This window comes from Helianthus annuus, chromosome 12 (genome assembly GCF_002127325.2).
Source record: "Helianthus annuus cultivar XRQ/B chromosome 12, HanXRQr2.0-SUNRISE, whole genome shotgun sequence".
NCBI lineage: Eukaryota > Viridiplantae > Streptophyta > Magnoliopsida > Asterales > Asteraceae > Helianthus > Helianthus annuus.
The window spans coordinates 145,899,973-145,923,818 of record NC_035444.2 but is presented as its reverse complement, the minus strand read 5'-3'; the positions used below and the strand labels follow the sequence as shown (position 1 = coordinate 145,923,818).

Genomic DNA, 23,846 nt, shown 5'->3' with positions numbered 1-23,846 from the left:
GCCCAAACCCATGCCCACCCGGGGTGGTGGCTTGGGCGTTTTCAGCCCACCCACGCCCAAACCCCCGCCCCATACCCCGCAGTCTAAGAATATTTATGTTAATTTGGTGGTTACATTATGTTAATGTTTGTGTAGGATTTTATCATGTTTCTACATAACAAAAAAAATGTTACTACATACCTCATATATCAAATAGGATGTTCCTACACACCTCTAAATGTTCCTACATAAACATATAATGTTACTAAACACATTTTAAGGCTTATGTTACTACACAAACAGTTAGAGAAAGTTGAATTATATGTCATTAATGTATTTTATTATCCTACACACCCCCTGGATGTTCCTACACACCTTCAGGATGTTCATACACAAACATATAATATTCGTACAACCTTTTTAAAGGATATGTTCCTACACAAAGAGTTAGAGAAAGTTGAATTATATGTTTGTGTAGTAAGTATGTCATATGATGTAGGGTGGTTAAATAAATTAATAAATTAATTAATTTATATATCTTGTTTTATTTTTAACTTGTTTTATTTTTAAGTTATAAAGTGAAAACCATAAATGAACTAATTTGAATAGCTAGATTATAGGAAATTATTACATTAATTATAATGTTAAAATTACCTCATTACCCTTATGAATAAAGCATTCTTATTGGTTAACTTTTCGTCTTTTTTTCTCAAAAATTTTTTCTTCTCATTTGAACTTCCCACTATATATATATATATATATATATATATATAGGGGAAGGTTCTATGCAGAACACTAAATATTGCGAGAACACGCAGAACAAAATGAATCACTCATTTTTTCAATCCTAAAAACCTAAAAAGTAAATGAAAATGTTATAAATGTAAGATTAATTGTTTCTCACACTAGAATTTAAAACAAAATATGAAAAATCTTCAGTTTTTAAATAACCTACACAGATGTAGGTTATGTGTAGGCTAAATTACCTACATGTATGTAGACTATGTGTAGGGGAAAATATATGATTTTTTTGTGTATATTTAATACACATATGAGTGTAAGAATCATAAAATTTAAGAAATATGAATCTTAAATCCCAAAATTTAGTGATTTGGAGTTGTTCTTTTTGTTCTCGCAATAATTAGTGTTCTGAAATGATCCTTATCCTATATATATATATATGCTAGGAGTTAGCTACAAAGTCTAAATTTTCTAAAAGTGTAAAAAGTTCTAAACTACCAAAATGTCAACTACAAAATACATCTGAAACCCACAAATAACAAAGTGAAGATTACTAAAACATCATATATGTGGGTTGTGTTTTGTGTTTTGGATAATAAAGCTTTGATTATCGAATGATAAACATTATTGTATTTTTTTTGTTGATTAGCATGTTGTGTTTTATATTCATAGTTCTACGATTGTGTGTTTTAAGTATTTATTGACTATTATGGTTTGCATATAGTGTTTTAGTAATCTTCACTCTGTTATTTGTGGGTTTTAGGTGTCTTTTATGGCTGAAATTATAATATTTTATGACTTTTTACACCGGCGCTTCGAGGCGGGTTCAAACCATAGATAAAAAAAGCAATCGCGGATGAACATTTTAGTAAGGGTAAAAAACTACGTCACGACGATATATTCAAATGTCACAAAAAGTTATCGGTTCAGTTTGTGATGGTATGGACGGTCGTTATAAACATAAAAAGGAATACTTGCGACAGGTTCGAAACGTGAATAAAATAACCTACTTACGACGATACATACGAAAGCTAGAAGACTTTAACTTGAGAAAAAAACTAAAAAGAAACGAGTATAAATAAGTAAAAAAACTAAAATTTTAAGGTTTAAATAGTAATTACAATAAAATGTAAAGGGGAAAATTAAAGTTGAGGGTCAAATAGTGATTATAATAAAGTGTAAGAGTTAAAAATGAAAAAACAATTATTAAGATTAAGGATATAACCATGTTATTACTAAAGTAGAGAGACTGTATAATAAACTTATTAAAAATTAGAGGGTGTATATGAAAATTCTATTACAATGGTTCTTTGATAATTAAACCTAGAGTAAACTGCCATTTTGGTCCCTATGGTTTGGTCACTTTTGCCACTTTAGTTCAAAACTCAAACTTTTTGCATCTGGGTCCCCGTGGTTTCAGTTTTATTGCCATTTTGGTCCAAAAATGAAATCAGGTTATATTTGTCTTATAAAATCCAGCTATTTTGTCATTTTCCGCAGGTGCAAAATAATCATTTCTTTTTTATAAATAAATATCATATTTTATAAGACAAATATGACCTGATTTGCCCCTGAGGAAAATGACAAAATTGCAGAATTTTTTAAGACAAATATGACCTGGTTTCATTTTGGACTAAAATGGCCATAAAACTGAAACCGCAGGGACCCAGATGCAAAAAGTTTGAGTTTTGGACTAAAGTGATAAAAGTGACCAAACCACAGGGACCAAAATGGCAGTTTACTCTTAAACCTAAAAGCAAAGACTTTTTATTTACTGTAGCTAATAATGTAAATTAATATTAATAATTAATAAATATATATGTAATATAACATAATATGTTTTTTAAACAGTAAGAAATGGCGTGTCAACCACTGTGACACCGGGCGCTGTGACCAAGGTCGAATACTCGACCGCCGCCAGCCTCTTGGCCCTCTCAGATGCGCGGAAACCCGACCTCCATCCGCCCGAAGGCACGACAGTGGAATAATCGATAAAACCCCGCCTCTCATCCAAGACGAACCGACGCCACCCATCTAATATGTTAAATTCAAATTCAGGATTTGTTTGATTTCTTTTTTTAATATAGTATAACTGGTAATGAAAGTAATTTACCTTCGTGTAGTAGTGGAGATGTTTAACCTTTACTTAAATAAATTAACAAATCTTATTATACATTTACCATCATTATTCCCTTCTAATGAAGTGGTAAAAAGAATTTGATGTGCCATAATTGTGACATTTGCTACTCTCATTTAGATGTTAAGATTTTCACTCACAACTAAACATGTTGTGGACATATCAACCTTGAACTTTCGTTCATCTTCTATTATTTGATGATTGTATCCGTGACATTGATGTTCTTTGAAACACTAGCGTTATTTTACTTAGATATTTCTTTTAATTAGGTTGTGAACTATATAGTTGATAGTGACAATATATAAATACTAGAAAAAAATTATAAAATAAAGGAAACGTTTCAAAGAAACAATGATTCTTTTTTAAGTAAATTTTGATTGGGTTGCAATATTATCGGAAAAAGTTGCGTGGTTATTTAACTATTGTATAATATTGACTATATGTACATCATAAACATGAAGATCAGTTTTGTTTAAGGGGCGCATTACTTTGTAGTCTAGTGGCATTTTAAGAGTGAGATAAGATCATGAGATATGATTTTCCTTTCCTCCATATCCACATAGACACCACGTCATATTTTTTTACACCTCATCATTTTCCCATAAATAGGGCATAGTTACCCCTTCCTCTTTCAAATTTTATTTTTTTTAATACATAAATTCTTTATAAATCTATTGTATTTATAAATAATATTTTTTGTTAACATAAAAATAACGAAAATATATAACTAAATTCTATGGTGTATTATTTAAAACAAAAGAAATTTGAGACGTCTTTTTAAAATTAAAACTAAAGTTGAGATGGCCTTTTTAAAACTAAAAGAGTTAAATGTCCGGATAGTCCCTGTGTTTTGGCCTTTTTCATCTTTAGTCCTCAACTTTCTAAAATTACCTCTATAGTCTCCAACTTTTCAATTTTAGTTCCCGGGATAGTCCTTGGCATGGATGAGGGTTAGTTTTTTCAGTTAAGTTGGTGTAAAATGACTATAATGCCCTTAAGTATACAAAATGAGTTAATTAAATATTATATATAATACCAGCCACATCTCTCTCTGTACTCTCTCCCTTTCTCTCTCTACTCTCTTTGTCTCCTTTGAAAAACCATCACCACAGCCACCATCACTTCCACCTCTACAGCCGCCATCACCTCTCAGCCACCACCACCATCACTGCCAATACCAGCACCGCCGTCATCATCACCAGCGAATCGTCTTCACAACTACCACCATTAATCATGTTCAACAGATCTCAAACAAATTGAAACAAGCCTTCAATCATTCACTTGTAACCAACTCGGAATAACCAAATCAACACTGTGGCGGTGGTGGCGGCGATGATGGAGGTGATTGCAGCAGTGGGTCTGGGGTGTGATTGTTGAAAAAGGGGTTGTCGGAAGTTGATGCTGGTGGTGGTGCTGGGTTTTCCGAAAAAAGTGGCTAGTGGAGGATTTTCCGGTAGGTGGTGGAGGATTCTCCGGAGGGTGGTGAACACCATCAAATCACCATCCCCTTTAATGCAGAAGCTTGATCAGCAAAACCGATAACCAACCCCGTTCTAGACGTTTGGTATCCATCGTTAGCGGTGCTGATGCTCGCCGTTGGCCTCGTAATCACCGCATCTTTCTTTATCTATGAAGCGACCTCTTCGAGGAAAAACCGTAGTCTTGCTAAAGAACTTGTAATAGGGGCAGTCACATTTGTCTTTTTGGGCTTTGGATCCTTGTTCTTGCTCCTTTCTTCAGGTGTTTATGTCTGATTAATGCAAACATAATAGTTTTGGAAGTTTATGATTTCTTGAATATTACAATTTCTTTTACACATTATAGATATTTGATCTGACATCTTTGAATTAAATTATGTAGAGATCTTTAAAAAAGCTTGATTGACGAAAAATAAATGTTGCTGGAAACGTAAATGCATCAGCTTCTGGATCAACGATATTGAGTTTATTGCAGTTGATTCCATGCTTCAGTTATTGTTTTATATCTTTCTAATTGTTTTTTTGGGTTTTGGTGATGGTATAATAAGTACAGGGAAGATAATTAGATTTGCCATGAATGGTCTTTTTTGGAGCTTTTGGCTTTTTTAGTATAGGATGGTGATGGTAAAGATGAAGCCTCATCCAAGTTTTAGAAAGAGATCTGCCATTAATGGTGGTTTTTTTTGAAGCTTACTAAAATGAAACTCTATGAATCGGAGCTTTTGGTGATGATAGTTTGATTGTTTATCGAAGTCGGTGGTTTGTGATTGTTCACTGGAGAATAAGAGAGGAAGGGGGTGGGCGTGGGTTTACGAGGAAGGGTGACATAGTGTGGTTTTAGTTATTTTTTTTATAATAAGTAAGAGTAGTTTAGTAATTTCACATAAACATAACTGAGAAAACTAACCTCCATCCACGCCAAGGACTATCCAAAAACGAAAATTGAAAACTTGAGGACTATAAAGGTAATTTTAGAAAGTTAGGGACTAAAGGTGAAAAAAAGCTAAACCATAGGGACTATCCGGGCATTTAACTTAAACTAAAACTAAACTTGAGAGGGCCTTTTTGAAAATATCCACCTTCTTCATCTTCAACCTGCAAAAAGTAAAAAAAATAAGATACAAAGTAAATAAACAAAACACAAAAAACAAACATCAAGAGAGAGAGAGATAGAGAGAATGATGAGAGAGATAGAAAGAAGGAAGAGACAGATATGGCTTCGGGACGATCGGGAGTAAATCACTGACGACACCGATCTGTCTTCGGGGGGCCTGTGTTCCCGTCGGGAGGAGGAGCTCCACCTCAGCTCCTCGATTCGTTTGCCGAGCCCACACCCCATCGTCTAAGGCTTTGAGACCAATAGGTCCTAGATTTGATTCTCACAAGGGGGTTTTTCCAATATTTATTGGGTTTCCTACTGAATTAGTGTATAGACATTATGCCTAGTAGAGATGGATATAATCAGATGACTCTGTTGATGGCACGATAATACTCAAGTGTTTGATTCAAATTTGCCGTTCAAAAAATGGGAAATTTTAACCAAAACAGAAAAAGATAATTAAAAATCAAACAACCACCATTTGTCCCACTCTAAGGATAACGACTTAGTTCTACTCTTGATTCAAAGGTGCACACTCCCGAGCCTCCTTGGCGCAAGAACGATGATTGATATAAAGCTTTTGAGCTTGAAAATAGAGTTTCTCTTTATATTTTTTATCTCTCTCTAACTCTCTAAAAATAGTAAGATTGCAAATTAGGAACGGTAGCTAGAAGGTTTTCTTTCCGTATTAGGGTTTTGATGACAATTAACGGCGCAACTTGTTGCTCGTCTACCTGTCATTAGTTTGTAATCGTCTCTGGTTTAAATGATAAAATAATTAGGTGTTGTTTGTTTTTTCAGAGGTAAAACGTCTGCAGTCTGCGGACCACATCTGCAGACATCTGTAGCTGAAGAGGTGGACCAAACTTCTGCAGTCTGCAAGAAGAAGACTGTTTGTTTTTTAACTTCTACAAACGGCTGAAATAAACTAAAATCACCAAACTGATTCTCTCTAATTCATTCTCTGAAACAAACCTACTGTCAAATACAAGCCTATAAAGGCAAAAATCTAAATAACATGAGAAAATAATTCTTAAATATTTTGTTGTTTATAGGTTTACTGCCACTGATTTACACTACAACTTATAGATTAGCACTAGCTACCACTAAAACAAGTCGGATTCCAGTAATTCAAATACATAATAAATTAAACAACAGTCAAGCCTAGAGTGTGTTAAATTTGTATATGAAGTTATGAACAACTGAACATCATCTTCCACAAAAGTAGTTCTAACATTATTTAGCTCCACACCTTAATGTAAGCTATCTAAAATCCCAATCAACTACATATTCCTCTAATAATATTCAATTCAACGTCAAACTTAAAAACCTAATGTCATAGTTCGTCGTAAGAACAATCAGGTAAAGCATCAGTAGAAACGACGAATTAGGCAAACCTAACAGAAACTGGACGTATTAATCAAGCAGGTAAGAAGAATAACTCACTAGCATCAGTAGAAACGACGGAGAAGGCAAAGCGATTAGATCGGAGAGGACGATACGATACATATGATCTCCGAAATGTATGTGTGACAACCCGAACTTTTAAGGTTATTGTCGTTTCTTTTCGTGATCTTAACTTCTCATTATTGCTCTCCAACGCTTCATCCTACGTTAAATTTGCTAAACGTTTCATCCTATGTTAAACTTGTTAAATGTAAATGTAATTGGTTATGATTATTGTGTGTGTTTGGGCATGGGCCGCACATATCTTTGGGCCGTAAGCACTTTTAAACCATCTCGGCCCACACTGTCACGCCCGAACCACTTGAACCCAACTCTTAATGTGACAACCCTAAATCTCAAGGTTCTATTCTAGGTATAACTTGTTGTCACGATTCGTTTTGTGGCGTAACATGAGTGCGATATGTGAATGATTGAAATAGTTATTGTGTTTGGACTGCTTAGTGAGTTGTTAGATGATTAGTAGTAACATTTACTCGCAGCATGGCCCTGACAATGATGATTAATCAATAAAGTCTCATTGGGCCGTTTTAATGTTATGATTCTCACATGGTGAACCACTAACTATTATTCACATGCAAACACTGAATTAATGCAATGGATGAATTCTTGAGTTGATTAATGAGCCGTCAATACGAAATCTTCATGGGGTGATCTATGGTTAAATGGTGCCAAGATATTTGACTAAAATAGAGTTATACCAAATGCTAGTGAACCGATAACTCTCGAATGATTATTATTTCGAGCCGCGAACATAAACTACATGGTCAAAGGGCCCCTCGTATGTCGGCCACACACTCTCACACCTTAGGGGTTTATTTGGACTCATGGCCCGATCACGTGCAGCCCAAATTGAATGCGGCCCACCTCCTTTTAGTTTTGTTTACGAGTTGCATGGGAGGTGCACACTCAGTCTTTACAAATGAAAACCCTAAATCCACTTGTCCATTTTCAGCCGACAACAACAACCCTTTTGATTCCTCCAGCCAGCGATGGGATTCCGACGCGAAACTTACAGCTCTTGCTCCCTGTCTCTCCTTCACGTTTGGTGATAGGAGACTCCGGCACACCTCGCTCCGACCACCACACACCCACTTCGATCTTTTCTCCACGACCTCGACGGCAGTACTAGCAGAAGATGGAAGACGATGATGGCGGGGTTAGGGAGCAGGGATATAGGCAGACGGAGGAGCTGCCAAAACCGAAAACCGAAGCCGGGATGCAGGTGGCGGCGGAGCCGACAACTGCCGGAGCGGCAGCTCGTGCGAAGCAGCAGCAACATCGGGCAGTGTTCTTCTTGTTGCCCTCAACATCTCTCGGTCAGTTTGTTTACATTCAGTATTTTGATCTTGTAAATCGGGAATATCGTGTGTGATGCGATTAAACGGTTCCTAGCGATATTGAACAGAATATATATTGAAGGAGATTGCATGCTAATAGGTTTGTGGGATAGAGTTATATAAGTGCAAGACTTGTGTGATGATAAAGATTTGATGTATTATGAATTGCTTGTATTACTGTTAATGCAAAACATAGATGAGATTTATGCTTGATGAAACCGATTGGTTAGAAGTCATAGGGTTCTGTTGAGGTATTGAAATAATTAAACTGCTTACATGAATATGGAACCTTCATAAAGTCGAACCAATAAGATAGGTCATTTAGTGATGATAAGGCTATGGTATGTTGTGATTAATTAATCAGATGGAATATTGAATTCGTTAAACAATTATATAAAAATGATATCTTGGGGCATGTGGTCCTTATCTACATGTTGATTGTACTAACTGTCATTAGATAAGTTAGTGAATTGCTAAAGTATATATGGTTATATGTTAGTGGGCAGGGGTGGGTTTGGTTGCATTGGGCTTTATGTGTTCAGCTGGGCCGTAGGCTCACAGATTGAGATCGGGCCGTACATATCTAAATAATATACTGGGCCGCACCCTTTTTAGGGAGCATACGATGTTGGTAGGCTGTCACAAAATACGACTCACTGTAGAGACTCGTGTGAATGTCGATACGTGTTTCCTTATGAGTTATTTGTTTAAATGTGTGTATTAAATACGTGATTACTTGTGCGCATGACTAATTGTTACTGATAACTATATTAGGACTTGGTTGTGCAACATTGAGTACGTAACTAGTCTTACCGAGCAAATCGAGGTGAGTTCACTACATTCGAGCATGCGTCCCAGTGGTTGGGGACAGTCAGTGGGTATTCCATGGGGGGAATGTAAAAACGAGTATATTGGTTAATGATCTCACCTATCATCATTGTAAGTCCCTCATCGGGTATTAGTTAGTAGCGCTACTTAGGTTTGGCACCCTCACCCCGTGCCTGTAGAGGACGGAGGTGAACTAATGACCCAGTCTGGCCCAGTACTAGATAGGAGTACATGGGAAGGGCAGTCCGTGAGCCGTCCGTGTTTGGAAATGAGATATTAACAATATTACTTGCTTTGGTTATTGAACGGTTTTACACACAACGGGTAATAAACATTTTCTAAAACTGTGAACTCGCCAGCTTTGTCTGATACACGTGTTACATGCTCGCAGGTCGTTAGGTATCTTGGAATTGGGAAGCTTGCTATCTGGGAGTGCTGGAGTGGTCATGGATCGAGGCTTTTGGATTAAAATACATTTAATACATTGGTTTTAAGCGTTATTACGAAACAATTGCTAAATAACTTATTACATGCTTCCGCTACACAACTTTTGAGAATTAATATTATGTTGGCAACTTATTTTGGTAAAATAGTGACATGACTTATTTTAATATTTATCATTGGTTCAATGTGATTGGTGGCTCGAACTCTGATGCGTGACACGCCTTGCGAAGCTTCCGCAGGTGAAATTATGGGGGTGTTACAGTTGGTATCAGAGCCACTGGTTATAGTGAACTAGGTTTTAAAACGTTTTATAAAACCAGACTATAACCGAACAACTTCGAAAATCGATCATGACACTCAGCTCCAGATTGCAAGGTTCGTTTCTCTCTCACCTTATACATTACCTGTTTAACAGTCACACACTCACAACGTATATGAACTGAAACAATTAGCACCATAGTGACTTGATAGCGCGACCCCACACATCGACTCATGCGAGCCATAGACCTGTGATATCATCTGTTGTGTTATTTGAACGGGGGAAACTTTGAGCACGAGCTAAGAAGCACTGAGATAAGCATGCAAATTGCCTTATTATTATGGGTGCACACTTAATAATAACGCGGGGTGCATGCAAGTCCCAGTGAGACTTATCGAGCGTGAGGAGGGTTCTGCCCTACTATGTGTGAACTTGGTAGTACGTAAATATCAGTATGATACTTGACTCTCATCTCGTTCGACCTCTAAATCGGTTTATTTCCCAACTATAGAAACATGAGTGGACGAGGACACGGACGTGGCAACATCACCATGACTCAGGCTGAGTTGACCGACCTAATCAACACCCGCGTGGCTGAGGCTTTAGCAGCCTATCAAGATAGTACGGAATGTACCAAGTATTCTTACCCTCATATTGTGTACACGGCTTTTCACTTCTATTACTTGATTAATGTGACACACAACAGCTTATAGGAGGCATAGCAGTGAGTGACTCTTACATGAACACAAATTTTTGAAACACGAACTTTTCACTTCTCATCAAACTTTACGAACCTCGATGTTAACAAACATTGCCTGAACACTCATCAGAATGCCTAGCGAACCATGTAGAACGCTAGGTGCTTGTACGAACGTCCCTGAGTGGATGTTGCAGTGTCAATGATTGGTCTATATCCCCTCATTCCTCTTTGTTGTTGGAACTCGATGTACTAACGTCTTAGACCCCGAAGTGTGATCACATCTGCAACACTCTGGAAACCTACCATACATTACTTAGTTAACTTGCAAAAACGATGAACAAGAGGATGAGCGTAGAGTCTCACCAACCTTAGTGTTAGAACGACCTTGATTACCGGCAGTGAACATCAGCAATTTGACTTCAATCGAGTCCCAAGCGACTTATGAGAGTCAACTCTTACGAATCACCAGGGACAGCGGCGATGACAATCGACTGTAGTATGGAATGTCTGACTGCCAGCACAATGAGTAGTGCCTTAGGACGTGGCACGGAATCTGAAAAGATGGACCTTATTGGTGAAAGGACGCTGGACCCCTTAAGCGGGTGGATTGTGATATCCCACGTCGATTGTGAAGGGGAACGAAGGCTTCCTTAATAGGGGCTTGATACCTTCACCATCATGAGGCGTCTTTAAAACCGTGAGGGGCTGACGCTGAGGGCGTGCTGGCTGCCAAAGCGGACAATATCATGGTGCGGTTACGCTGGGCTGTTACACCGTTACAGGAAACAATGTTAGAGGCAACAGTCGCGGCAGCATCAAGGTACTCGTGATCGTAGCTCGCAGTATGGAAACGAAGGTGACCTCGACGAGGATTAACAGTGTTAAGTCAAGGTGACGATAACCAAGGGAACGACGGCAGTACAGGAAATTCTCATGATGAAAACAACACTGGAAATGAAGCTCATGGAAGGACATTTAGTATTGGCATAGGCTATACCAGGCGTAATAGCAACACGATAGCTTGGATGGTTAGCTATTCGCTTCATCTCTGTTCTGTTTAACCCTGATGCTTCTTGAAACCGAACCTGTTGTGGAGTCGGCTGACGCAAGTCAAGTGAAGCCGTATATGTTTGTTGGGATGCAAACTTGACCTTGGGGGACAGGCGTTTGACATCGACCTTCCTTCGACTACCCCTGATGGTTACAATGGAGTAGTTAGTGTGGATTGGTTATTCGGAAATCGCGCAGACATACCTTGTGAGGAGAAAAATTTTGTGTGGAGAATCGTTATTTGTTCTAAAGCGTCTGAGTGGTGCAAAGGTTAGCGCTATTTCAGCTATGAAGGCCAGAAGTGTCTACAGAGGAATTACTCCACTATACTAGCAACCGTTACCAATGTTAGGGCTAAGGAAACATAGGATCGAGGATCCACCAATCATTGGTGATTTCTTTCGGTGTGCTGCCCAAGGAACTTTCGGGTTTACTTTCACAACTGTTAGGCGAAATCTCAGTCTGATCTCGCGCCGGAGGCAGCTCTGACTACACGCACTCTTACCGTCTTGCACCGGGAGGGTTGCAAGAGCTGTCTAATCAACTGCAGGAACTGTTGGACAAGAGTTTCGTTGGACCTAGCTTTTCGCTTTGGGGAGCCCCGGTTATATCCGTGAAGATAAGCCTTTTCGTATGTGTACTAATTTTCAAGAACTCAATAAGGTGACAATTAAGAACCGTTTGCCACGACCATATATTGCCAACCTGACGACCAGTTATGGGGGTTGAGCTTCCATTTGAGGGTTGAATAACAAACAAGCTATTGTCAGAAGGTAGTTTAAGGGGAGAATGTGCCTGCAACGGCATACCAAGCGCAGTGCGGCCGTTTCGATGTTGTATTCCAAGACTTTCGAGCTAATCATCACACCGGTAGCTGTATGGAATCACATGAATCAACCCTGCTTATTGGCGACATGTTGAATCATCTCCAGGAGAAAGGAACATCATGGGCAGCTTTGTATCTTATTAGAGAGCTCTTGAAGAAGGAGCCACACCACGCGAAGTCTTGATAAATGTAACTTCTGGATGCGAGGGATACCGTTTTGGTCATATAATCAACGAAGTGGGAATACACGTGGATCTCGCTAAGACCCGTTTTGGTTAGAAACAAATCGACACTAGAGATCCCTTAGAGGATGTAGCAATTTCTTGGTCTCACTAGATGCTATCGCAGACTCATCCTGGATTTTCGAAGATGGCGCAACTTCAACCTCCGTAGCACAGCGAGGAGCTGTGAATTCATGGGAAATAGAACAGGGGAACGTCTTTTCAGCTTTTGAAACCCAACCCTGCAACGCACAGAGCATCACTCCTATTCGAGGGTACCAATGATCTGCAGGTATATCATGATGGTTCGAATTAGAGTCCCAGTTACACATCGATGCAATATGAGGAGGAGATGGCCCACGTGGTGGGCTTACAGGAAGAACTACACAAGCCACGATCTGCGATGGAAACCATAGTCCTTGGATTTAAATTGGAGGCATTACTTGGACGGTACCAAAATGCATTACTTCGACCGATCACAAGGGTCTCCCGTATACCCCTGTTTCGAAGGAGCTAAACGTGTAACAACATCGCTGGATGGAGCTATTGGACAAATACGACCGTGAAACCTGGACGTACACGAGCTTTGAAGCCTGCTATCGACTCTAACATACCTGATCAGACCTGCCTTGCCCAAACGGAAGAACTGAAGGAATATAATTCTCAAGATTAACCCATGTGGGGCATGGGGGAGCAACCTTTGGCAGGTTGGGCGATGTTTGCTACTTCCTGGAACGAATAGGGACCTCACTATACAGCATCATTAGGGAATTGGTGCAGGCGAAGCACACGGATCTCGATATCCTAACCATCTGAGCTTTAATTACTGGTCTGGGACTGGTACTCGAAACCCTTGGGGAGGTTGTTTGGAGTGGGAGACGATTGGCGGCAACGCGCGACTATCAGGAAAGCTGATAAACTCGGGAAGCGCTGGAAGATCGTTGTAGGCGGTCGTATCACGTTGAAAGTCTCACCCTGGGAGGGTGTGGAATGCTTGGGAAGCATGGCAAGCTTAACTGACGTCGCGATGGACCATCCAACAGTCTGGGAAGAATCGGTAGCGTAATCTACAAACTCGAGCTACCTGACGAATCGGGTGATATAAGCGATGTCATTTATGTTTTGTATCTAAGGCAATGGCTGTCTGATAAAGAACGTGTGATACCGTTACTGGAGGAATTTATCGAACACAGGGACCCGGAAGCCAAGGTTCATTAACATAGTCGTATCATGACTGTGAGAGTTCGTCGAAACTCAAGACGTGGGCCGGAGTTCACGTGGGAACGCGAGGATCGGATGAAGCTCAAATATCCTCAACTCCTTCCTAATGACCGATCTAATGCTGGTAAAACTAGTGAATTTCGGGACGAAATTCCTCTTCAAGTTGGGGATGATGTGGCACCTGAGGAAAATCTGCAATAATCTTGATTTGTCACTTCACTTCTTTGGATTGCTTATAAAATTTCGGGACGAAATTTCTTTCAAGTTGGGGATGATGTGACAACCCTAAATCTCAAGGTTCTATTCTAGGTATAACTTGTTGTCACGATTCGTTTTGTGGCGTAACATGAGTGCGATATGTGAATGATTGAAATAGTTATTGTGTTTGGACTGCTTAGTGAGTTGTTAGATGATTAGTAGTAACATTTACTCGCAGCATGGCCCTGACAATGATGATTAATCAATAAAGTCTCATTGGGCCGTTTTAATGTTATGATTCTCACATGGTGAACCACTAACTATTATTCACATGCAAACACTGAATTAATGCAATGGATGAATTCTTGAGTTGATTAATGAGCCGTCAATACGAAATCTTCATGGGGTGATCTATGGTTAAATGGTGCCAAGATATTTGACTAAAATAGAGTTATACCAAATGCTAGTGAACCGATAACTCTCGAATGATTATTATTTCGAGCCGCGAACATAAACTACATGGTCAAAGGGCCCCTCGTATGTCGGCCACACACTCTCACACCTTAGGGGTTTATTTGGACTCATGGCCCGATCACGTGCAGCCCAAATTGAATGCGGCCCACCTCCTTTTAGTTTTGTTTACGAGTTGCATGGGAGGTGCACACTCAGTCTTTACAAATGAAAACCCTAAATCCACTTGTCCATTTTCAGCCGACAACAACAACCCTTTTGATTCCTCCAGCCAGCGATGGGATTCCGACGCGAAACTTACAGCTCTTGCTCCCTGTCTCTTTCACGTTTGGTGATAGGAGACTCCGGCACACCTCGCTCCGACCACCACACACCCACTTCGATCTTTTCTCCACGACCTCGACGGCAGTACTAGCAGAAGATGGAAGATGATGATGGCGGGGTTAGGGAGCAGGGATATAGGCAGACGGAGGAGCTGCCAAAACCGAAAACCGAAGCCGGGATGCAGGTGGCGGCGGAGCCGACAACTGCCGGAGCGGCAGCTCGTGCGAAGCAGCAGCAACATCGGGCAGTGTTCTTCTTGTTGCCCTCAACATCTCTCGGTCAGTTTGTTTACATTCAGTATTTTGATCTTGTAAATCGGGAATATCGTGTGTGATGCGATTAAACGGTTCCTAGCGATATTGAACAGAATATATATTGAAGGAGATTGCATGCTAATAGGTTTGTGGGATAGAGTTATATAAGTGCAAGACTTGTGTGATGATAAAGATTTGATGTATTATGAATTGCTTGTATTACTGTTAATGCAAAACATAGATGAGATTTATGCTTGATGAAACCGATTGGTTAGAAGTCATAGGGTTCTGTTGAGGTATTGAAATAATTAAACTGCTTACATGAATATGGAACCTTCATAAAGTCGAACCAATAAGATAGGTCATTTAGTGATGATAAGGCTATGGTATGTTGTGATTAATTAATCAGATGGAATATTGAATTCGTTAAACAATTATATAAAAATGATATCTTGGGGCATGTGGTCCTTATCTACATGTTGATTGTACTAACTGTCATTAGATAAGTTAGTGAATTGCTAAAGTATATATGGTTATATGTTAGTGGGCAGGGGTGGGTTTGGTTGCATTGGGCTTTATGTGTTCAGCTGGGCCGTAGGCTCACAGATTGAGATCGGGCCGTACATATCTAAATAATATACTGGGCCGCACCCTTTTTAGGGAGCATACGATGTTGGTAGGCTGTCACAAAATACGACTCACTGTAGAGACTCGTGTGAATGTCGATACGTGTTTCCTTATGAGTTATTTGTTTAAATGTGTGTATTAAATACGTGATTACTTGTGCGCATGACTAATTGTTACTGATAACTATATTAGGACTTGGTTGTGCAACATTGAGTACGTAACTAGTCTTACCGAGCAAATCGAGGTGAGTTCACTACATTCGAGCATGCGTCCCAGTGGTTGGGGACAGTCAGTGGGTATTCCATGGGGGGAATGAGTCTTTGGGTAAAAACGAGTATATTGGTTAATGATCTCACCTATCATCATTGTAAGTCCCTCATCGGGTATTAGTTAGTAGCGCTACTTAGGTTTGGCACCCTCACCCCGTGCCTGTAGAGGACGGAGGTGAACTAATGACCCAGTCTGGCCCAGTACTAGATAGGAGTACGTGGGAAGGGCAGTCCGTGAGCCGTCCGTGTTTGGAAATGAGATATTAACAATATTACTTGCTTTGGTTATTGAACGGTTTTACACACAACGGGTAATAAACATTTTCTAAAACTGTGAACTCGCCAGCTTTGTCTGATACACGTGTTACATGCTCGCAGGTCGTTAGGTATCTTGGAATTGGGAAGCTTGCTATCTGGGAGTGCTGGAGTGGTCATGGATCGAGGCTTTTGGATTAAAATACATTTAATACATTGGTTTTAAGCGTTATTACGAAACAATTGCTAAATAACTTATTACATGCTTCCGCTACACAACTTTTGAGAATTAATATTATGTTGGCAACTTATTTTGGTAAAATAGTGACATGACTTATTTTAATATTTATCATTGGTTCAATGTGATTGGTGGCTCGAACTCTGATGCGTGACACGCCTTGCGAAGCTTCCGCAGGTGAAATTATGGGGGTGTTACACTTAACCCAACATCTTTATGGGCTTTGCACATTTATAGAACTAGTTTACTGAATTGGTTAAGGGGGGGGGGGGGTATAGTCCAACATTAAGGGTATTGGTTCTTGGCCCACACACACATAATAAGCCCAAACTTGGTCCAAAATCTTGGACGCATGCACTTTTGTGCGATATTTGTTAACTGTCAATACAAAAGCAAACACCTCCAAAGCCTAATATTGTGAACGAGGACAAGGAAGAGATCGTCGCAGCCTGTTCTTGTGTGTTAACTATTTACATCTTCACGTCTCGATTTTCTGGTTAGTATAATCATCTCGGTTTCATTTATTTATATATGTGTGTAGCGATATCGATACGTATAGGGGATCATAAGGTTATTGTGTTGATCGATGTGTATTGTTTGAGCATGATCGAATGATGTTATTTTGAGCGGCTATATGTTAATCTACCAACTAGGATTGTACTTGGTGAGAAAATATAGTAATTCTTTGTCTAACAGGTTAACTAGATTTAAGTTGGATGAGGGTTATTGTGATAGTGTTAGGTGAATCTCGGGTTGCATGATCATACGTACAAACAGGAATAAACATGTGAGATTGTAAATTCTTGATAATGTTGTGTGATGAACTGCATTCATGAACAGAACGTTGATGACTAATGTATTGTTGAATTGTTGAAACTTGAACCATGATGAAACATATAGATGATAATTGTTGATAACTGTTGACTTAGCAATGAGTAGGGTAGGGTAAATTCATGAAAAGTGTTAATGATCATGGCTGCCAACATAGATGAAACAGATTATGCATGGTCTTACACTCTCAATCTGGGCATGTTACAAACTTGCATGGATTGGGCCTTACACGCTAACTGGGATGCATGTTTAATTAGACGCACATAGATATGATTGGGTCAAGTACTGTGTTGAAACAAACTGATAGCAATTATTAGATGGAGTGCACAAAACTAATTGATGATTGGATGGTGATATGAATGGCCGGTTAAGTTGTAAGTTAGGTATTAAAGTTACTGAAAGTGTGAGAGTGCAGTTCGTTTGATTTAATATAGGATTGGGCCTGATATATTAGAGTGCATATCACAAACTAGTACACCTCTATTTTTGGGCCGTCTTATATTGGGCCACAACCACCGCAATCACTTAAAGGAGTTGCATAGATCGTTGGACTGAATTACATATTTGGGCCACATAACTAACATTAGTTACTAAGTGAACTGGGCTACGTAGTATATATGGACCGGAGAGACATAAAAGAACGAATTAAACTCTACTGGGTTGCATGACTGATTGCACATGTTGTTGGGCTATGATGGGCCGCACACACTCACATTTCTCGTATAGCCCGATTATATTGTGTTGCACAAAAATTATGTGGGTCACTAACTTGGTTAATACACATGTTCTAATATCAAGGAATTTTGGTGTTGCGTGACTTGTAAAACTGATAGAGGTGAATTCGTGTATGAATGGAATACCGGATGAGAGAATAATTAATGATACTTAACCAACGTGTAAATTGATTATGACCGGAACCATATGTGTGTACTACCTGTACCTTGATTGTATGATATGCGAACAAGGAGTGTATGTATGTGAAACTTGTGGATTAGGTGCATTATTGACTAATTGTTGTCAATAACCATTTTAGGACGTGTATGACCAACTGATAAACAAGTAACCTTACGTAACATAATCTACCGAGCAAATCTAAGGTGAGTTCACTGCTCTTTTTCAAGCATGCATCCCGGGGAGGGATATCGTGTAACGTTCGGGGGAGGAATGTCAGGTTAATGGGATGTTTGTTATTATACTCAGTATCTATCATATAAGACCCCTTACATCTATCGATAGTTGCCAGGGAGGCAACGAGGTTATTAGTTGATAGCGCTATTAGGTTTGGCACCCTCACACCGTACCGGGGAGGACGGGCGTGAACTAATTACCTTAAAGCATTCACAATGTTTTGATAGAGACATTGGGGTTGGGCGAATACATCTTGTAGCCATTGCGGTAATTGAGTTAATAACAACATCTAATCAAATCATCGAAACCGTGTAACGTTTTAATCTGGTTGCTGTCTGGGATGCTGGAGTGCTCATGGGTCATGATACATGGAATCTCAACACAAGCTAAATTATTTATGTACACATGGTTTACTAAACACTTAACAAATGAGTTTTTCTTCCGCTGTACACAATGAATGACATGTAACGTTTGTAACCCTTTATGTTAATGAATGAAAGTTTTATATAAATACATTTATGAGTTCAATGTGATTGATGGCTTGGATCCTGGTACGTCACACGCCTTCCGGGGGTTTCCGCATGTGGTATTTTGGGGGTGTGACAGTTTGGTATCAGAGCCACTGGTTATAGTGAACTTGGTTTTAAAAACGTTTTTATAAAACCAGACTATAACCGAACAGTTCTGAAAACGGGAATACGACCATGACACTCAGTTCTAGATTGCAAGGTTCGTCTTTCTCACTTGATGCATACATTACATGACTAGTGTACACCTGTTTATGATGTAGCATACGGACACACACTCGTCACTATAGCATAATTACATGAACTGCTTGTTTACATTATGATGTGTTGTTAGTGTGTCGTAGCCCTGTGATTCTTGTAACCTTGATGTTTTGACAGCCCCTGTTTGATACATGAGTTTGAAGGACCACTTGACATGAGTTGGGAGGAACTGAGATGAGCATGCAAATCATAATATTATTGTGGGTGCGCACATAATAATAATGTGGGGTGCATGCGAGTCCCAGTGAGGCTTAACAACTGAAAAAGGGGTTCCATTCTGTCAGTTGATCAATGTGAAACACAACAGTCTATAAGAGTCATAGTAGTGATTGTCTCCTACTCGAATGTGATCTTTTCATTTCCCTCTGAAACCTTTCGAATCTCGATGCTATCGAGTATTACCTGAACACCCATCTGAACGCCTAGCGAACCATGTAGAATGTTAGGTGCTTGTACGAACGTCCCTAATCTGGATGTTGCAGCGTCAATGATTGGTATGTACCCCTCACACTCCTCTTTGTTTGCTGGAACTCATGAACTGACGTTTTAGAACCCGAAGTGCGATCACTTCTGCAACACTCTAGCAGCTTACCGTGTATTACTCAATCAACTTGCTGGATCGATGGACAAAAGGATGAGCGTGGTACTTTACCGACTTCAGTACTTGGACAACCCTGATTACCGGCAACGAACACCAGCGAATTGACTTCAACCGAATCCTTAACCCTAGTCGGAGACTCATGGGAGTAAACTCTTACGAATCAATCGGGATATAAGCGATGACAATTGAATTTAGTGTGGAATATGTAACTGCCAGCACAATGAGTATCACCCTAGGATGTGGCACGAGATATGAAAGGATGGACCCTGTTGAAAGATGGTAGGGCTCCGTTTCAAGCAACGACATTAGAAGCAACGGTCATGGCAACATCAAGGTACTTGTAATCGTTTCCTACAGTATGGAAATGAAGGTGCCTACGGCATAGATAGGCCGTTGATAATTCAAGACGTCAACAACCAAGGGAACGATGACAATATTGGGAATCCACATGGTCGTAACAACACTAGTAGCGGTGCTTGTGAAAGGGCAGTTAGGATTGGCGTGAGCGACGCCAGGCATGTAGCAACATGGTAGCTAGTATAAGCAGCTAATCGCTTCGTCTCTGTTCCGTTTAACCCTGATACTTCTGGAAACCAAACCTGTTGTGGAACCGACTGATGACAAGTCAATGGAAACCTCCTATGCTCGTGGGATGCAAACTCGACCTTGTGGGACAAGTGTTCGACACTTACCCTTAATAGTTTTGTTGTAATAGTTAGTGTGGAGTGGTTATCCGGATAACGCGCAGACATACCTTGTGAGGAGAAAATTCTGAGTATCCCACTCTCGAGTGAAGAATCGTCATCTGTCTTGAGGCATCGATGAGGTGTGAAGGTTTGTATCATTTCAGCAGTGAAAGCCAGGAGCTACCATGAAGGGAGTAAGGGACTACCCCGCTATGTTGGCAACCGTTATCAATGTTTGGGCTAAGGAAGTGGGGATCAAGGATCCACCAGTTGCTCGTGATTCCTCTCGGTGTGCTACCCGATGGACTTTCAGGCTTACTTCCATAACTGTTAGGCAGAATCTCAGTTTGATCTCACGCTAGGGACATCCCTGATTACTCATACTGCATACTGTCTTGCACCTGGAGGGTTGCAAGAACTATCTAAGCAACTACAGGACTTATTGGACATGAGTCTTGGTTGGACATAGTTTCTCGCTTCAAGGAGCCCTAGTTATATCCATGAAGATAAGCCTTTTCGTATGTATTATCGAGAACTCAACAAGGTGACAATCAAGAATCGTTTGCCTCGACCATGTATTGACAACCTGTTGACCAGTTGCAAGGGTTAAGCTCCTATTCAAAGATTTATTAACGAACGGACTAACATCAGATGGAAGTCCAAGGGGAGAATGTTCCTAAATCGGCATATCGAACGCGATGCGGCCATTGCGACTTTGTATTCTACGACCTTTGGGTTAATCAGCACACCAGCAGCTTTATGGATCGCATGAATCGCCCGTGTTTATTGAGGACGTTTTGAATCATTTCCAGGAGAAAGGAACACCTTGGGCGGCATTGCATCTTATCTTAGAGCTCCCGAGTGAGGAGCCACTACATGCGAAGTCTCGTTCAGTGTAACTTCTGGATTCGATAGCTACATTTTTGGCCACGTAATCAACGAAGTGGAATACACGTGGATCTCGCTAAGATCCATTTTGTTAGAAACAGATCGACATCAAAGATTCCTTCGGGGATGCAGCAACTCCTTGGTTTCGCTAGATACTATCGCAGATTCATCGAGTGATTTTCGAAGGTCGCGCAGCTTTAATCTCTTAAGCACAACAGGGTGCTGTGCATTCGTGGGAGACAAAACGGGAGGGCGTCTCTTCAGCTTTTGAGACCCAATACCTACAACGCACTGAGCATCGTCTTCACCTGAGAGTACGGGAAATCTAGTGGCATACCATGATGGTTCGAATCAGAGTCCCAGTTACACGCCGATATAACACAAGAAAGTGATGGCTTACGTAGTGGAGTTACAAGAAAAGTTGCATGAATCACAACCTGCGATGGAACCTATGGTCTTTGGATTTAAGTTGGAGGCATTACTTGGACGGAACCAGATGCGCTACTTAGACCGATCACAAGGGCCTCCCGTGTACCGTTGTTTCGAAAGAGCTAAAGCATGTAATGGCATCGCTGGATGGAACCCTTGAACGATTTCAACTGTGACACCTAGACGTGTACGAGCATCGCAGCACACCAACGACTCTAGCCTACCCGATCAGATTCGCCCTGTTCACATCAAAGCACCGAGGAAGAGAATTTTCAAGTTGAGTCCATGCAGGGCATGGAGGAGCAACATTTGGCAGGACGGATGATATTCGCTACTTCATGGAACGAATGTGGATCCCACTATATGGCAACCGTACGGAACTTGTATTGAGCAGAGCACACCAGCCTCGATAATCTAGTCGTCTAGGTTTTGATGAGAGATATTAGAACCTATAAATCTTGCACTGGTGATCGGGCATGAAGGTCCGCCTAGCTATGTATGTGAATGATGCTTGACTTGTGGGAAAGTCAAGGTGAAGCATCAGCAACCAGAAACACCCATATGGAAATGAGAACAGACAGCCATGGATTATGTCTACTTACAACTCGAAACGAAAACAATACCACCTGGGCGATCGTTGATTGTCTCACGTTGCCAAAACACCTTCATACAATCAAAGAAACTGACGGGTCTTCACAGCTTGTGGATACTCCTCTGAGAGAGGCGGCTTTTTAGGCCCGAGGTGCCAATTCCTGTTATCTCTGATTTTGATATATACCTGAATAATGACAGGCATTACACAACACTCTTGAGTCACGTCTAGGCATGAGCGTTACTTATCACCACAGGACAAATGGTCAGAGTCAACGAACCCCCCGACACTCGAAGACATGCTGCGAGCATGTGTGTGAATGACTTAGTAATAATTAGAAGGACACATACCTTTGGCTGAGTTCTACCTTAGCAGTTACCATTCAAGTATTCAGACAGCTCTGTTTGAGGCATTGCAAGAGCAGTAACGTTAATCTCCTTGTTGGATTAGGGAGGGTGACAACCTAATCACAAGTCTAGGACTTGTACTCGAAACTCTTGGGAAGATTGCTTGGATCGGAAATCATTTGGTGGTAACGAGTGACCATCAGGAAAGAGGATAAGCTTAGGAAACACTGGGAGTTCGTTGTAGGCGATCGTATCATGTTGAAAATCTCACCCTGGGGGGGGGGGTGTGGTACGCTTGGGAAGCATGGCAAGCGTAATTTACGTTATGTTGCGTTATTCAGAATTCTGGAAAGAATTGGTCACGTCGCCTACAAACTTGAGTTACCCGACGAATTGGGTAACGTGCATAATATCAATTCTGTCTCGAATCTAAGGCAGCGTTTGTCCGATGAAACGCTTGTGATACCCTTATTAGAGTCTGAGGTTAATGACAAGTTGCAGTTGTTGAGGAATCTACTGAAAACATGGACCAGGACATCAAGATTCGTTAGCATAGTCGAATTCCAATCGTGAGAGTTTGTTGGAATTCAAGACGTGAATCGGAGTTCACGTGGGAACGCGATGATCGGAGTAAGCTCTAGTATCCTCAGTTGTTCAAACGGTTGTATCAACTTCTGATATCATTGATGAAATTCGGGACGAAATTCCCTTTCAAGTTGTGGATGATGTAGCACCTGCGGAAAATCCACAGCCATCCAGATTTAACAGTTTGCTGTTTCTTGCTGTTTTGGATTATTTATCAAATTTCGGGATGAAATTTCCTTTAAGTTGGGGATGATGTGACAACCCGAACTTTTAAGGTTAGTGTCGTTTCGTTTCGTGATCTTAACTTTTCATTATTGCTCTCCAACGCTTCATCCTACGTTAAATTTGCTAACGTTTCATCCTATGTTAAACTTGTTAAACTTAAATATAATTCGTTATGATCATTGTGTGTGTTTGGGCATGGGCCGCACATATCTTTGGGCCGTAAGCACTTTTAAATCATCTCGGTCCACACTGTCATGCCCGAACCACTTAAACCCAACTCTTAACCCAACATCTTTATGGGCTTTGCACATTTATAGAACTAG

The 23,846-nt window shown here is 40.4% G+C and overlaps 1 protein-coding gene across 1 annotated transcript; it reads left to right on the top strand.

Moving 5' to 3' along the window:
* Nucleotides 1–4,255: 4,255 nt before the first annotated feature.
* On the top strand, nt 4,256–4,712 carry LOC110893221 (transmembrane protein 258-like). Its single transcript, XM_035981385.1, has 2 exons — nt 4,256–4,310; nt 4,388–4,712. The coding sequence occupies exons 1-2, from the start codon at nt 4,256–4,258 to the stop codon at nt 4,609–4,611; spliced, it is 279 nt and encodes a 92-aa protein (XP_035837278.1). The 3' UTR covers nt 4,612–4,712.
* Nucleotides 4,713–23,846: the final 19,134 nt, after the last annotated feature.